This window comes from Mandrillus leucophaeus, unplaced genomic scaffold (assembly GCF_000951045.1).
Source record: "Mandrillus leucophaeus isolate KB7577 unplaced genomic scaffold, Mleu.le_1.0 Scaffold19, whole genome shotgun sequence".
Taxonomy (NCBI): Eukaryota; Metazoa; Chordata; class Mammalia; order Primates; family Cercopithecidae; genus Mandrillus; species Mandrillus leucophaeus.
This window is the reverse complement of record NW_012101920.1, coordinates 3,144,236-3,161,347: the sequence shown is the minus strand read 5'-3', so window position 1 is coordinate 3,161,347 and position 17,112 is coordinate 3,144,236. Positions and strand designations below refer to the sequence as shown.

At 42.1% G+C, this 17,112-nt stretch overlaps 1 protein-coding gene across 3 annotated transcripts in view; it reads left to right on the top strand.

The window, feature by feature from the left end:
- Positions 1-16,867, top strand: part of BCAS1 (breast carcinoma amplified sequence 1) — a 131,911-nt gene extending 115,044 nt beyond the window's left edge. For 2 of the 3 annotated variants that reach the window (XM_011978123.1, XM_011978122.1), the window contains 3 exons: positions 3,160-3,225; positions 7,063-7,326; positions 15,412-16,867. In XM_011978123.1, coding sequence (XP_011833513.1) covers positions 3,160-3,225; positions 7,063-7,326; positions 15,412-15,486 — 405 coding nt within the window. In that variant the 3' untranslated portion in view covers positions 15,487-16,867. The remainder of the gene's footprint in view (positions 1-3,159; positions 3,226-7,062; positions 7,327-15,411) is intronic. The other variant, XM_011978124.1, reaches the window with a different exon arrangement.
- Positions 16,868-17,112: the final 245 nt, after the last annotated feature.

Sequence of the window (17,112 nt, the reverse complement as noted above, 5' to 3'; positions counted from 1 at the left end):
GAAGGAAGGAAGGGAAGGAAGGAAGGAAAGGAAGGAAAGGAAGGAAGGAAGGAAACAGTTGTTATTAATAATAACTGCTGCTATAGAAGTGACTTCAGATGGACTTAATAAGATTCTAAGTCTAAACCCAAACTTCAGTCACTTTTGCATACATACAGCTTTACATGCCTCAGAATAAGCAATAAAGAAAAATCACTGAAAAATTTGAGATACTCTCTCTTCTTATTTTTTCTTTTTAAGAAGTCGAACTTCATTGCAGTAATCTCCCTGACAGCCTGGAGGTCTGTTTTCATGATGTCAGCTGAGATCAGCTGCTGTCAACACAGCCTTCTGATTCAATCCCAATTCTTCTCCAAGGGCTCTCAAAGAAATGGAGGGAAAGAAAGCAAATTGAAACCTTAAATTGGCAGAGTCCCTAATGAATGCCAAATTGAAACAACTAATGGGAAGTTTAGAATTCCTCTCTCCTAGGGGGCAAGTGAGAGAACTTTATTCTCTAGAAAGTGGTGGAGTGGTCATGCATGACTCTTCACGTCCATTCAGTGTTTGCCTAAAAAGCCATTTTGTGCATTTGTTTGTTTTTTTTGCTGCTCAGCATTCCCCAGAGGTTGACAGATGTGATCCAAAGCCATAGTGTAAAGGCCACTTGGGAATGCGCTTGAGTAGGAAGGGCTGTTACGACACAGCCTGAATTTGGAGGCTGAGTTAAATCCCTGTGTGTCCAAAGCTTTGGGTATGATGGGAAGGCTGACAGAACTGATTGTGAGGAGGGAAGAAATAACCAAGAGTTCATTTCTTTTTCTAAGCCTTCTCAAGCAAGACTGGCCTTTGTAGAACAATGCACAGGACACGGAGGATGGAAAAGCCCACTTTCCATGTAGATAGATCTAAATTTTGTGGAGAGGACAGTCCGATGTTTGTTTGCCATTGGGTTGAAAATCTCAGTGAAACCCGCAACGATGATGTTCCTCAGTACACGGAACTTCCAGACACCGCCTCTTTCACACTAAGTAGTATATTAAAAAGAGTGCAGCCCTTCTGAAATTCCAGTGCTTTGGGAGGCCAAGGCTGGAGGATCACTTGAGCCCAGGAGCTTGAGGCCAGCCTGGGCAACATAGTGACACTCCATCTCTGCAAAAAAAATTTTTTTAAATAACTGGGCCAGGCACAGTGGCTCATGCCTGTAATCCTAACATTTTGGGAGGCCAAGGCAGGTGGATCACTTGAGGTCAGGAGTTTGAGACAAGCCTGGCCAACATGGTGAAACCCTGTCTCTACTAAAAATACAAAAATTAGCCGGGCGTGGTGGCAGGCGCCCGTAGTCCCAACTATTCAGGAGGCTGAAGCAGGAGAATTACTTGAACCCGCGAGGCAGAGGCTGCAGTGAGCCAAGATCATGCCACTGCACTCCAGCTTGAGCAACAGAGTGAGACGCTTTCAAAAAAAAATAATAATAATAATAGCTGGACATGGTGGTGTACACTTGCAGTCCTATCTATCTGGGAGGCTGAGGCAGGAGGATTGCTTGACCATGGAGGTTGAGGCTGCTGTTAATGGTGATTATGCTGCTGTACTCCAGCCTGAGTGACAGAGTGGGACCTTGTCTCTTAAAAATAGTAATAATAGCAAAAATAAAGAAAAGCACAGTTGACTCCTGATGAGGGGACATCCCATAAACATCCACATTTGAGTTTGGTCATCTTCCGTCTTATCCAAGCTTTTGTCATTTTGTTTAACATTCAGCAATTTCATACAGTGAATGCTCAGTAAATGTTTATTGACTGAGTGGTGCCTCCTGCCTTCTAGGGGCAGTATCAGGAGGTGGTTTAGAGTCTGGAATATAGTCATTGCCTGCTGTCCAATACTGGCACTCAAACCTGCTAGTTCCATGGTGATGCTAGCATCTTTGAGCTTCCATTTCCTTGTCTGAAAAATAAAGTAATTCCTCATCTTAAGGTTCCGACATAATGAATAAACGAAATAATGCAAGTTACTATCTCATTTAGCACAATGCACAGCACTTAGTAAGCACTCCACTAAAAATTATCCTTCATAAGTAACAGTTTGTATTATCTCTAATGTGAACACTATAGCTCAGATGACAAAGATACATAATATTAATCAGTCAGAAAGTATTTGAGTGCCTTCAATGGACAGTCAAGGCTATAAATAACAGTGGAATCTGGAGTCTTCCTCTTTGCCCCACATTGCTGAAACCCTGCTCTCTACACTCCTCCCAGCTGGGAAGAGGAGACATTAAGCAGTGATCAAATATGTGGGAATTAGACCTGAGTCAATGCTGTTGATAAGAATTGAGCATTTTATTACCAGAATTTTAAGGTATCAAGCACTAAGCATAGGATATTACTAAATGCACGGTTAAAACCACAGAACCCAGCATGAGTCTGAACTTGTATATGGCCAACTTGCTGAGCGCAGTGGTGCTCAAACTCAAACAATCCTCAGCGCCACCTGGAGAGCTTATTAAAATGCAGACCATTGAGCCTCCACCCCTGAAAGCTTCTGATTCATGAAGATCCAGAGTGGGTCTCCAGAATTTGCCTTTCTAGCAAGTTCCCAGGTGATGCTGAAGCTGCTGGTCCTGGAATCACACTTCTAGAACCATTAGCCTAGAGTGTGGAGTTTAAGGAGTCAAGGCCAACCCCATTTATCTCTGTCACTGGTGTTGCTGGCTATAGGGGGTGCTAAAGGGTAGAAAATGAAATACTCAGCAAAACTCTATCAAGAAGAGAAAAAAAAAAAAAAAAAAAACAATAAAACACCCACAGCCTAAATATTCCCAGTGGAAGGCTACTCATGGGTCAATTGTTCATTCAGTCTTCATTTAATATGTTCAACTATCTCCTGCTTCCAACACTAATTGGAACCATCATCATTTATCTGAGAATTGCCTAATTCCAGGATTTAGTACTTTTGTTGTTATTTTTGGAGGCCAACACTTGAATTTAATTAGATACGGTTACAAATTGCATGGAAATCTCTATCTGATGAGTAACATGTTTCCAGTTGGTCTTCCATTTGTCTTGATCCCAAATCTCCATGATAAATGACTGAGATCATCCATTTCAGAACCTTCCTGCATTCTGCATGTCACTGTACTTGTGGTGGCTGAAGGCCATTGTCTGTTTGTTATTTTAGTCAGTGAAAGGGGATGGAGGGATCACCCACTCAGAAGAAATAAATGGGAAAGACTCCAGCTGCCAAGTAAGTAACCTCGAACTCAGTTTGGTGGTGGGATTAGCTGGTGTATTCTCACTTCCTCACAGTATACTTTTCAATAACATTCTCAGCCACAGCCGACTCATTTAACATCTCAAGATTAAGCACCTACTATATACCAAGAACGAGATTGGGATCTGCAGACACAAGCGTGAACAAACTACAGTTCCTCAGCTTTATCCTATCAAAAAGTTTTCACACATGCGCTCCCCTCTTTTCTGCATTAAAAATCTCTTCTCACCCTTCACTTTTTGCCATAAATGTCACCTCCTCAAAAAGACCTTCCATATCTGCCTCTCATAACTACACCTTGTTCTTTCATTTCAAAGCATCATCACAAATTGTAATAATTCATTTATCTCCCCTGCCCCTTCTCACGTCTGCCTGGAATGTCTGTGGAGCAAGAAGTCTCCTCCTTTTATTTCTCTGTCACCTTGCATGGCGTTTGGCAAGTACTAGAATCTATGTCTTGAAGAGAATAAAGACATGGAGCGGGGGGACCACACAGTTTGCTTTCATTACTTTCTTTATTCTAAAGAAATATAGTTATGGCATGTTTATAACTACATATGTTCCTTTTTTTAAATGGGATCATGCAACTGTACTCTTTTTTTTCATTTAAAAATACACCTCCACAAAAAAATGGCATCAAATATTCTTCCAGTAGTTTTGACAATATAGAGAAGTGGCTACAAGAATGAGTGGTAGACTCAAACTATCTGGTTCAAATCCTGGCTCACTCTTTTTTTTTTTTTTTTTTTTTTTTCCTGTGTGACTTAGGCAAATTGCCAAATCTGTCAGTGCCTCAGCTTCTTCATCTATACAAAGGAGCTATGAAAAGTACTTCCTCATAGGGTTGTCATACTTAGATGAATCAATACGTGTAAAACATAACATTTCTGGTACAGAGGGCTCAGTACATGTTAGCTACTGTATTAGTCAGCATGGGCTGCCATAACAAAATGCCATAGGTGGTTGCTTTAAAAGCAGAAATGTATTTTGTTGCAGTTCTTGTGGATGGAAAAGATAGGATTAAGGAGTAAGCAAATCAGCAGGGTTTGGTTCCTGGTGAGGACTGTGTTCCTGGCTTGTAAACAGCCACCTTCTTGCTTGTGTGTCCTTACATGGCAGAGAGAGAAAGAGAATAAGCTCGCCAATGTCTCTTCTTATAAGGACACTAATCCTATTGGGGCAGGGCTCCACCCTATGCCTTTGTTTAACCTTAATTACTTCCTATTCCAAATATAATCACATTGGGAGTTAGGGATTCAACATATGCATTGGGGTGGAGGCACAATTCTACTGTTAACAGTGTCTATTTATTACTATTACTATTATGCAGCTGATAGGGAATTTCCATCTATAATGTTGCCCATATCACACTCATGAATGGACAGCAATGACTGTAAATAGGTTATAGTATTTTTATTTCCATAATAATTGGTTTATCCTACATTTTTAAAACAGGAAATATATTGCTTTTTACTATACCCATTTTGTTTCTTAAGTTATGACTATACCTGGCCCCCAAACTATGTCCCTGGACAACTTTGGAACAAAAATTCCCAAAGATTATTACCTAAAAACAGGATAAAATCATTTTATTCAAAAAGAAAAGTTTAAATATGATGGTATATTTTGTCTGGAATTTTACAGTGAAGGAATTATGCCAATAACCTTGGTGATTCTAAAATTGGAATGACATCGTACAAATCCAAATAAGCTGGAAACATCATTCTATTTATACGCACCTAGGAGTGTTTTCAGAATCCAGTTGGGAATTTTATTTTCCGGAGCCTTGGATTCAGACTTGAGAACACTGGTGTGTCCTTTCCATTTTTAGCTAATTTAATTCTCACAGCACCATAAGGTGTCATTTCTTTTATTGCTCCCATAGAGATGAGGAAACTAAGAGGTCAGTTTATCCTTGGTCACACAGCAAGGTTATGGTGGAATTAGAAACAAACCAGGTCCTTCTGACTCCAGGCACTGAGCTCTTAGCCACTCACTGCATCTTAAAGTCTTCTACACAACAAAAACAGTTAACAAGGCATTTGAACTGGGATCTCTGGTTTCTGGCCTTTCTGAAGAGCGTGGTGGTGAGAGTTTCTGTTTCATTCTAAGGAGAGTATCTGCTCTGGGCTATCTATCGTACTTGAACATCCATCTCTTAGCATTTGCTGCAACTCTGACAGTTGGGCTCTGCCAGAAGTATTCAAGACCTATATTGCAGAAGAGCTTCTCAAGGTACACTGGATGCCTGTTGCTTCTTTCTCCAAGGACTTCTGGCCTCTGAAGAGCACCAGTGGAGGCCTTCTGGACTGGGGAGTCTCTGCCATTTGTCTTCCCGCTTATTTCTGAGGGGGGTGCATGATTCACTGGAGTGAAAGGAAAGCTCTCCTTCAGTTGATGCCTTCTCCATCAAAGCTGCTACCTTGTTATAGAACTTTTTACCTGGGGACAGTACATAACTTCATGAATCATGCTATACACACGTATCCAGTGGGTCAAGTGTGTTTGACAGTTGCCACCGTCAGGGCTTTAAAACTTTTGAAGTGAATATTTAGAAGTTGACATATTTTGCATTTTTAAAAATTTAATTTCAAAGTTCTCTTGAAAAACAGAAGCTCTGACCATACTGGAGCTGCAAGCCGACGTGGTATCTCTTGGCTGGATCGGAGCAACTGTTGCCCTTTGGACAGGGCATATAACGCTGAGTCTCCCCTGCTCTAAATTTTCTCCCCAACATCAAATCCAGCCTTGCTTGAACTGGTGCTTTCCTTACACTGGAGAAATATTTTTTTGGATGTTTGTTGCTTTTGCAGCCGGAGAAATAAGATATTCACATGGTTATTCTTACCCCAACCTGCATTTACTAGATTTTTGGATTTTGCAGCCTCATCTCATCAAATTACTGGAAACATGTGGGATTGTAAACCTTTCATTTTGACAAAAAAAGGATATACATTCAAAACTAATAAAACAATCATCTCTTTTACCACCATTTCATGAAGCAAAAGGACAATTTCACACCAAAAATTAGGGTAGATGTAATCATGAAGAAAAGAATGAGCATCCCCAAGAAAACACTCACATGTGGTTGCAAGTGGGAGGAGCCCCCTCAAAGCTGGCTTCAGCATAGAAAGTCTTCAGGAACAGCTAGATCTAGGAGGCACGCATGATACCATCAATGCCTGGTCTTTCTCTCTCTGTCTCTCTCCATCTCTCAGCTGTGCTTTTCTCTATGTTGGCTTCCTTTTCGGGAAGATTTTCCCTAGAAATATTGGTGGTTCTGGAAGCTCCAGTCTTACAACTTCACAGCTTCAAATCTAAGAGAAAGGGAACCAGCCTCTCTCTTATTTCAGCAAAGCTGTGAGATTAGCTCCAGTGTTATCTGCATTTGGCTATGCTGAGCCAATCACAGCAGGCCAATCACAGACAGTGCTCTGATTGGTCAGGCCTAAGTCACACGCTCTTGTCTGGAGGTGGAAGTAGTTTGCCTGGACCACATGGAGTAGATGAGGAAGAAGGGTGTTTCCCCAAGAAAAAGCCAAGTTCTGGTACCAGAATAAGGGATAAAGAGTGCTTTCTGGGATAACATAAAATGTATTAATGAATTACTAGATAACTAAATAAATGTCCCCACCATGACTTCATAAGTGCAAATTTTTCTTTTTTTTTTTACTTTCATTTCACCTAGGATTCATGAAAATGTAGATACTACCCACCATTTGAACATCTCTGTTTTAACATATTTATTCCCTTGCTATTGAGAGTTGCCCTGCAGCCACTAAAAATGTACTTTGTTTGAAATTGCTGTAGACATCAGACTCCACAGAAAAGACTATCACACCGCCAGAGCCAGAACCAACAGGAGCACCCCAGAAGGGCAAAGAGGGCTCCTCGAAGGACAAGAAGTCAGCAATCGAGATGAACAAACAGAAGAGCAACAAGCAGGAAGCCAAAGAACCAGCCCAGTGCACAGAGCAGGCCACGGTGGACACAAACTCACTGCAGAATGGGGACAAGCTCCAAAAGAGACCTGAGAAGCGGCAGCAGTCCCTTGGGGGCTTCTTTAAAGGCCTGGTAGGTGGATTTTTTTTTTTCTTTTTTTGCCTCTTCTTTCTGGGCTCTCTCCTTCCCTAAGACCATCTGCCCCAGTCAGTTTTTCAAATTCTACATGTGGCTCTTCACACTGGGATCCCGGGTCTGTCACTCAGGGTTTTTGAACTGCTATGTGACTTCCAGCAGGTTCAATCCTTCTCCACTTTACAAACTGAGACCTTAAGCAAGTTATTGCCTCTCTGAACCAGATTTTTTATCTGTGCATAAATAATGGTGCCTAACTCACAGAGTTCATGAAACAGTTAGGTGAGATAATGCATCTAGTCACCTAGCACAGTGCCTGACACCTAGGGAACAATCATGTAGAAGTAATCACCATCATCACCGTCAACATCATCACTGGTTTTATTCAGTGTCTTGTGCATAGTAGATGCTCTGAGTAATATTTGTTGAATGAATGAATGGAGAATTAATGCATTATTGGCTTATTTTATTTACATTATATTATACCAATTAGAAGTGTTAAAAAAAATTAGACAAATCAAGTTTAAACACACTTTATGTTGTAAGCAAAGAACAATTCATGAATTGGGCAGCACTCAAAACCCAAACAGGTTCAGAGAGCACTGCCCAGTGGCATGAGCAGTAAGCTTTTATAGGCCAAACATGGAAGCAAAGTAGAAAATTTATCTGATTGGGTACAATGAGGCATTTGCCTTATTTGGTCACAATGTGATGAGGTGTTTGCCTTATTTGGGAATGGTCTGATCAATTGGTTGCCCGTAATTGGCTGAAGTTTAGCTATTTGTGATTGGCTGCAACCTGGCTATTTATTACAAAAAAAAAAAAAGTATCCTCATAAGGTAGGTTTTGGTTTGTTTACTTACTGAGAGTGGTTGCAGTTTGTTACATGGATACTCAGAGTAAGGAGACTGCCTCAGGCTAAAGGCCTGCTTATTTAATTTAACAAGGGTGTAAATGTACAATTGTGTTACTCCATGGACTATAGAATCAATGGCTGCTAGATGCAGAGGAAATTTTTTTACTGATTGCAATTTTAGGCAGACTGGTGAGGAGATGTTTTAGATTTGCTTATTTTACTCTCCTTTACAAAATGGAAGCCCATCTTCACCACTGGACTCCGTGAGGGTAGGGGCGCCACCTTTCAGGTTCAAGGCTGTATCTCAAGCACTTGAAATAGGACTGCATAAACAGCAAGTGCTTGACAAACAAAGGAGTGAATGGATGAGATTAAAATAATAGATACCAAAATAGGATATATAAACTTGGAATACATTACTTGAAATTGTTACGCTTCAATAAAACATTGTACTCCACTTCAAGCACACTTGCAATTTCTACTTGCATGTTTAAAAAATACCCACTTTGTGAATGGAGACACTGAAACTGCATATCCATTAATCATTTAATTTACATATGGAAACCACTGAAATTTCTTCCCTTCCTTCCTTCCTTTTTTCCCTTCTTCCTTCTTTCATTTTTCTTCCAAAAATATTTATTAAGCATTGCATCTAAAGCACATTCACACTCATAGCTTCTCTCTCCTATTCCACAAGATGTAATAGTTCTTTATTAGCTGCTGCTTTCTGGGTGTACTGCAGTCTTCAAACTAATCATGTACTCCTTGCAGTGGTTTCATTGATGTGAGGAATGTAGATGTTGATGTAAAGCAAGAATGCCAGTTCGTAGCCCTGAGAGAGACTTCACCCACCTGGGTGAGGCTCTATTGGATTTGCCAACACAAGTCTTCTCAAAATGTACTGTGCACACGAAACACCCAGGGATCTATTAACACACATTCTGATTGAGTAGTTCTGGGGTCCAACCTGGGATGCCACAAAGCTCCTGATTGATGCTACAAAAGCTGCTGATCCAGGGACCACACTTTGAGTAGCAAGTTGCTAAAGGACCAGAAAAGAAGATGTTGGGGAAAGCATTTGGGTTTCTTTTAGTTTACTTTTTTTTTTTTGAGATGGAGTTTTGCTCTTGTTGCCCAGGCTGGAGTACAATGGTGCAATGTCAACTCACCGCAACCTCTGCCTCCCAGGTTCAAGCGATTCTCTTCCTTCAGTCTCCCGAGTAGCTGGGATTACAAGCATGTGCCACTATGCCTGGCTACTTTTGTATTTTTAGTTCAGATGGGGTTTCTCCAAGTTGGTCAGGCTGGTCTCGAACTCGCGACCTTGAGTGATCCGCCCACCTTGGCCTCCCAAAGTGCTGAGATTACAGACATGAACCACAGTGCCTGGCCTTAGTTTACACTTTTTAACCCATGATTTATTCATTCATTTAAAATGAACACCACCCACAGAATGATTTACATTGTGGCTTCTAATTATTTTAATAGAAGCCAGCCTCTACAATAAGTACGAAGGCTGAAAAAGAAATATGGTATGGAAAAGTTCAGATGATTTCTAATAATCTGGTCATTCATTTAACAAATATTTGTAGAATATTTAGAATCCTGGCACTGAGCTAGACCAGGGGTATTAAAAATGCAACCCTTGTTTTTGTAAATAAAGTTTTATTGGAACATTGCCATGTTCATTCATTTACATGTTGTCCGTAGCTGCTTTCACACAAAAACATGAGGGTTGACTAGTTGGATTGACTAGTCAACTAGACTGCATGGCTCATAAGACTTAAAATATTTGCCATCTGGCCCTTTGCAGAAAACATGTGCCAAGCCTTGAACTAGGCACTGGAGGTATATTCAGCAAACAAAGGGGATGGGGTCCCTGACATCATGGGTTCATATTCTAAGGGGAAGCATGGAGCTAAAAAGTATTAATAGATAAGTTAAAAAACAAAGTTAAACTTATTAAAACTACAAAGTTAAAGTTACAAAATTAAAGGCAAAATTTGCCAACAAAATTGTAGCTCTGGGAGATCACTGAGGGAAATAAACAAGGTCCCGCGATAGAGTTTACCTAAGTATGGATGGGAGGTGTGTGCTACTTTTGCCTGAGTGTGTGTGGGGGGCGGGGTGTGCTACTTTTAATTGGTGGATCCCAAAATTGTCTCTGAGGAGATATGTCTGAGATGAGACAGGAAGGGTTAAAGGTGCCAGACAGGAAGAGAGCAACGTTCATTCTTCCAGAAGGAGGGGACAGCCCTGGCAGAGCCATGGGGGTAGGAATGAGCTTAGTGAGCTTAGTACATTTCAGGAAGAGAAACGAGGTCCTGGTTGCTGCGGGTGGAGAGGTAGGGTGGGGGAAGAATGGTGGAAATAAGATTGGAGCCATGGGCCGGGACCTGCTCATGCAGGCTGTACAGGCTGTGCACGGAATGGGGACATAATCCTACCTGAGCAGGGAAGCTACTCACAGATATTAAGTAAGAAGTCTTGGCCCCTGTTGATAACATTCAAAGATTTTATTTTGCTGCTGTGCTGGAGAATGGCTGTTGAAGGTCATTAGGAGCTGGTTAATACAGGTCATGTTTCCTGGGAGAGCTGATGGAGATTGACCTGGTGATTCCTGAGGAAGAGACAAGAAGTGGACAGGTTTGAGACACTAATTACAGTTCTAGACGCCAAGTCCCTCCTCTGGGACCACACTCCTTTACAGACCTCATCTCTTTAGGATGGCAGCATCCCTTCAGGGTGGGACTGCTCCTGCCACACCTCCCAGACACATAAGCCAGGCCTCCAAGAAGCTGTGTCTTTTCCTGAACATTCCACAGGTTCTCAGAGACAGAGTCAGCATTCAGCTCAGGTCCCCTAGACCCCAAGTCCTGCACTGTCCCAGTGTCACAAGGCCTTCAGCAATGATGGAGGATGGAGGGGGCTTCCCTGCCACTTTCCAAAGACCAAGCCTCAAAGACTTTCAAGCTGGACACATTCCCCAGGGTTGCCCGACTGCCTTCCTGGGAGGGGAACGCTGGCAGCCAAGTCTGTCACCGCCCACAGAACTCTAGTGGTGCCTGTCACCCACAGGAAATGAGACACACCGCAGGCCGATCCCTGCGTGATCTTTGTCTCACAGTGACGTCCTCGTTAGTCAGGTCCTTTTTTCCTCCTTCTCCATCATGCTGCTTGAGTTCTGAGAGCAACCCACCTGGTTTTCAAAAATCTGGAAAGAACTGGAAGGAAGCCCTTGGAATTCACGAAGTCCAACTGTTTGCAAACATTTTCCTTTCTTTTTGAGCGAAGGGACTTTTTTTGTTTACAAAAGAAAATGTCACAAAACCTCTGTGTGTGTGTGTGTGTACAGATATATGCATATATGCACACACAGACACATATGATAAAAGTGAAACTATTCTGATTGGTGGAAGACTGGATTTCTCCCTTCCCCTAAGCACCACTTTTTTGATGGCCCCTTTCCCGGCCTTCTCCTTTCCCATTTTCTTGGGCCGCTGAACTGCTAGATTCTGTGCAGTGCAATCTGCAGGCAGGTTTAGCAGATGAACAGAGGGAGGTTTGAAAGGGGAAGACGTCTGTCCACACTGGTGTGGGCTGAACCGAGGCTTGTGACAGTCAGCACAGTCACTCCAAGGAGCCTCAGACCAAGGGTTGGAAAGAGCGGGCAGTGAACAGGAGAGAGTCGGGGACAGCAGGTGAGCTGAGGGCCAGATTCCAAGTCAAAGTGACCAGGCCATTACTGCATGACCTAGTCCTAGGTCATCTTGGAGCCTCAGTTTCTGCAGCTGTAAAATAGGGCGAATAATAATCACGGTCCACCTCACTGGGCTGGAGATAGAACAGGTAAGAGAATGGGTCTGGTTTGGCCTTGTGAACTGTGAATGTAGTCCTGGTATACAAGGCAGGAAAAGGGTTGGATTTAAGTCTCTGACTTCCAAGGTGGAGTCTCAGTGAGGCCAGAAGGGCACGTGTATGAGGCCAGTGAGTTAGGTGTGGTCTGTGGCAACCTGAAGGGCTGGTGCCCACCTAACGGGGGTGCCACTCCTCAGCACCAGCCACATGTTACCTTGGGGAACTGCAGACCCATTGTGGCAGGATTTGTCCATTTATTCAAGAGAAAATAACAAAAGTGGGGAATTTTTATGAGAAAATACCTAATTTTTAAATGCCAGCATCTAATTTTTTAAAATAAATGAAGAAAATGCTTGTACAAGTTCATCTATATGCAAAGTTCAGGCCCGTGGCAGCCACTTGGCCATCTGAGTTTGCTGTTTAGCCCATCAAGCCCCAAGGTCAAGCTCATGGAACCTAAAGGATGGAAACCTCGGGGAAGTAAGCTTTCATAGAGGTGAGCTGACTGGGCAGGGTGGAGCCTGCGTGAACCAGGACCCACGGCAAGGCATGCTGGGCAAACAGAGGCAGGATGGATGGGTGCCACCCATGGCCAACCTGAGACCAGGCTCTAGACACTTGCAAGAAGCTTGTTCCTGGACTTAAACCCAGCTCTCTTCTAGTGGCTGCATGAGCTTGGACCTGTCACCTTGCTGAGTTTCAAATACCGGATTAATGAAGTGAATGGTGCTGACATCACAGGGTTAGCATGAAGATGAAATGCAGTCGTGTACAATGCCCTAAGAGCAATGCTTGTGAGGTTTAATTAGTCAGGAAAGGCTATTTTGTGAGTATTACTTAGTTAGCCCCTGCCCTGGGTTGTAAAGGTGCAGAGATGAGTCAGGTACCGCTGTGCCATGGGGAGTCCCGGCACCCCACTTACTGGCAGGGACTTGGCTAAAGTAGCTTAGGCTCTCTGGGCTTCAGCAGCCTCTTCTGTAGCCTCAGAGCGGCAGTGGCATCAACCTCATGGGCTGCAGTGAGGACCAGGTGGAATAGGGGCAGTCTAAGACCTCACACACATGAGGCAGCAGGCTCTCAGCGGCGAGGGGCCTGCCAGAGGTCATGAAACCAGAAAGGGATGGAGCATCCCCAAACCCACAGCTGACTCCTGAGCCCAAGCTTTGAGTATCTCACGGTGTCCTGGTCATCTCTTAATGCCTCAGAACTATTAATAACACAATGTGTTGTGTGCAGTATGTGCTCAATATATATTGTTGAATGAATTAGTGAATTCAACTACGACCACTAAAAATAATCACAACTCTTTTATCACACTTACTGTGTGACAAAGATTGTTCAAAGTACATTGCATATACTAACATTTAATCTTCAAAACTACCCTGTGAATTCCCCTTTTATCAATGGTAAAATTAAGGCTTAAGTAGAGGGTTAAGCAATTTGATCAAAGTCACCCAGCTAGGAAGTGACAGGTCTGGTGTTCAAAGCCCAGCAATCTGTAAATTACACGAAATTACACTACACTGTGTGGTATATACAATGTACTATACTATGCTAGATTATACAGGGCATTACACAATCTATGTACTCTATATATATATATACACTATATATGTGCCCTATGTACATCATATATACTAAACTACACTCTATTTATTATGCTATAATACACTCTATATATTTCATATTATATGATGCCATGTATATTCTGCATTATACTACATGATGCTATGTACATATATTAGACCATATATACTTTGTGATAGTATATTATACTTCCCTTTCCTATACTATATACTATACTGTTCTGTATATATCATACTATATTATACATTATGCTATGCTATACTATATTTACTATACTATACAATGTGCTAAACTATACTGTGCTATAGTTACCATACTTGACTCTACTGTATATGTATACTATATATACTATAAAATATACACTACCCTATATGATACTATCCTATATTACCTTATACTACACTATACTGTCTATATATACTATGCTACAAACACATTATACTACCCTATACTCTATATATACTGTAATGTACAATATATACAATCTTATACTGTACTACCCTATACTGCCTTATAGTATAAACGGAGGTCCACAATTGATCCATGCAGCAATATGGGTGAATCTCAAATGCACTACGCTACATGAAGGAAGCTAGTCTGAAGGGCTGTGTATGCTCTAGGATCCCACGACATGACATCCTGGCAAAGGCAGAACTCTAGGGATAAGAACAGATCAGTGCTTTCCAGGGTCTGTGTTGGGGAGGGGTTGACCACAGAAGGCACAAGAAGGATCTGGGAGGGGACAGAACCATGTGACATGTCAAGCTGGGTGGTGGTTTTAGGTAGCTATTTGTGTTGGTCTATCCTCATAGAACCAAATACAGAAAACGTTAACTTTACTTTTTGTAAGTTTTACTTGACAGAAACGGTAAAATAATAATAATAATAGTACCCAAGCTGGGCACAGTGGCTTACACCTGTAACTCCAACACTTTGGGAGACCAAGGTAGGAGGATCACATGAGCCCAGGAGTTCAAGAGCAGCCTGGACAACAAATCGAGACCCCATCTCTACAAAAAATTCAAAAATTAGCTGGATGTGGTGGTGTGCACCCGTAGTCTGAGCTACTGGGGAGGCTGACGTGAGGGGATCATTTGAGCCCAGGACTTCAAGGCTACAGTGAACCACAATCCCACCACTGTACTTCAGCCTAGGCAACAGAGTGAGACTTTGTCTCAAAAAAGTAAAATAAAATAATAGTATCTGTCTGACAACATGCCTTCACCTACATTCAGTCAGTGTTAAGGTTAGGTACCTGCAAGGCACTGAGACACACAGAATCTATGCAACTTCCAATATGGTGTAGAAGACAGATGTTAGACAAATAAATTAGATAATAAAATCATTTCAGAGAGTGGTATGTTCTGAGAGAAAATAAAACGGGGTGATGAACCTAGATGGTAACTGGGGAGCAGGGGCTAAAGTGAGGTAGAATTGGTTGGGGTTTCTACACCCCAGGTAGTAAGTGCATTATAAGTATGAACTCACTTTATCTTGGGAACAACCCTCTGAGGTACGTTTGCCATTTCCATTTTAAAGATAAACCAAAGCACAAAGATGATAAGTAATTTGTCCAAGTTTTCACAAAGCTAGAAAGTCATGTAACTGGGTATCAAACCCGGGCATCTGATTGGAGACCATTCTCTTATCCAGCACTGAGGAATGAGATACATTAATTTAGCACAGCACCTAGCACAGAGTAAGTGCTACATAAATGGCCATTGTTGCTGTTGACATTACAGATCTTCAGTAGGCTGCCACGTCTTTCTGTTTTTCTCCAGGGACCAAAGCGGATGTTGGATGCTCAAGTGCAAACAGACCCAGTATCCATCGGACCAGTTGGCAAATCCAAGTAAACAAATCAGCACGGTTCCCACCAGGTTCTCCTGCCACCAAGATGTGTTCTCCTTACTCCATCTCCTCCTCAAACATGTTCCATGTATATATTCTTCTGATAGCCAGCAAATGAAATTCTGCCTAGAAATTAAGCCCGAGCTGTTGTATATTGAGGTGTATTATTTACGTCTCTGGTCCAGTCTTTTCTGGCAAATCACTGTAAAGATGGTTTAGCAGGTCACCTAGTTGGGTCGGAAGAGTTGATGATCACCAAGTGGGAAAGGGAGGGAGTAGAGGAATGTGTTCAGTTTAAGTGATGAAAATGGCAGTGGTGGCCGGGTGTGGTGGCTCTCGCCTATAATCCCAGCACTTTGGGAGGCCAAGGCGGGTGGATCATCCGAGGTCAGGAGTTTAAGACTAGCCTGGCCAACATCGTGAAACCCATCTCTACTAAAAATACAAAAATTAGCCAGTCATGGTGGCACGCACCTGTAGTCCCAGCTACTCGGGAGCCCGAGGCACGAGAATCGCTTGTACCCAGGAGGTGGAGGTTGCAGTGAGTGGAAGCCGCACCATTGCACTCCACCCTGGGCGACAGAGCAAGATTCTGTCAAAAAAAAAAAAAAAAAAAAAAAGGCAGTGGCAAGTAAGTTGTGGAAGAGAAATGATGCTAGAAGGAATTAAGCATTGTAGTAAACGCGTGCTTGTCCTCTAAGCTTGAAGAGGGGAGATGAAAATCCATTTGTTTAAATTCCCATTTCAAGGAGGGAGAACCCGGGCAGTGTTGGACGGTTGCCAATTTCCTAGAATGGAATGTGTGGGGTATAGAAAAAGGAATGAATAAGCGTTGTTTTTCAAATAGGGTCCTTGTAAGTTATTGATGAGAGGGAAAAGATTGACTGGGGAGGGCTTAAAATGATTTGGGAAAACAATTGCTTTTGAGGCTCAGTGACAAGGGCAAAGATTACAACTTAAAAAAATAAATAAATAAAGGAAGTTGCACAGTTATTCTGCAACACAAGGGGGCGGTAAGGTCCCCATTTTTATCCTGTATTCTGTATCCCTAACAAAGATTTGGTCTCTGCTATCTTACATTATTAATGTTTCTCAGATGGCCGAGGGGTTCGCTTCATCTGTTCCGTCTGACACTTATCTCAAGTATGTCTGTCATTCCTAATGTTCTCAGGATGTGCTTTGATAAAACCCTCCCCATAACCTCAGTTAATAAAAATTCACAGAAGATTATTCAAATACCTGAGTTGTTTTTAATACCTGTACAAAGGAGTAAATAGGACCCTGAGTCTATTAAAATGTAATTCAAAGTAGCATATGATTGACTGACAGTCATGTAAACTGTATCTTTCTTTTTCTGATTTAATAAAAAATACATTTACTTCTAAAGTATCTTTTAATTTCCAACTTTCAAAGCAGTCCCACTCTATATCTGAGACGGCTCTAACTTCTACAGTATAAAATCCATACTCTTCCTCCATTATCTTCTTTGGAAGATAATTCTCTCCCAGATCCTCCCAGATTTCCTTGTATATGGGCACACACACACACACAAACGCGTGCACCTATATGTCTGCATGTACACACACATGCGTGTATAGAATAGTGCTGTCTTAGGCCAGGTTGCCTGGAGC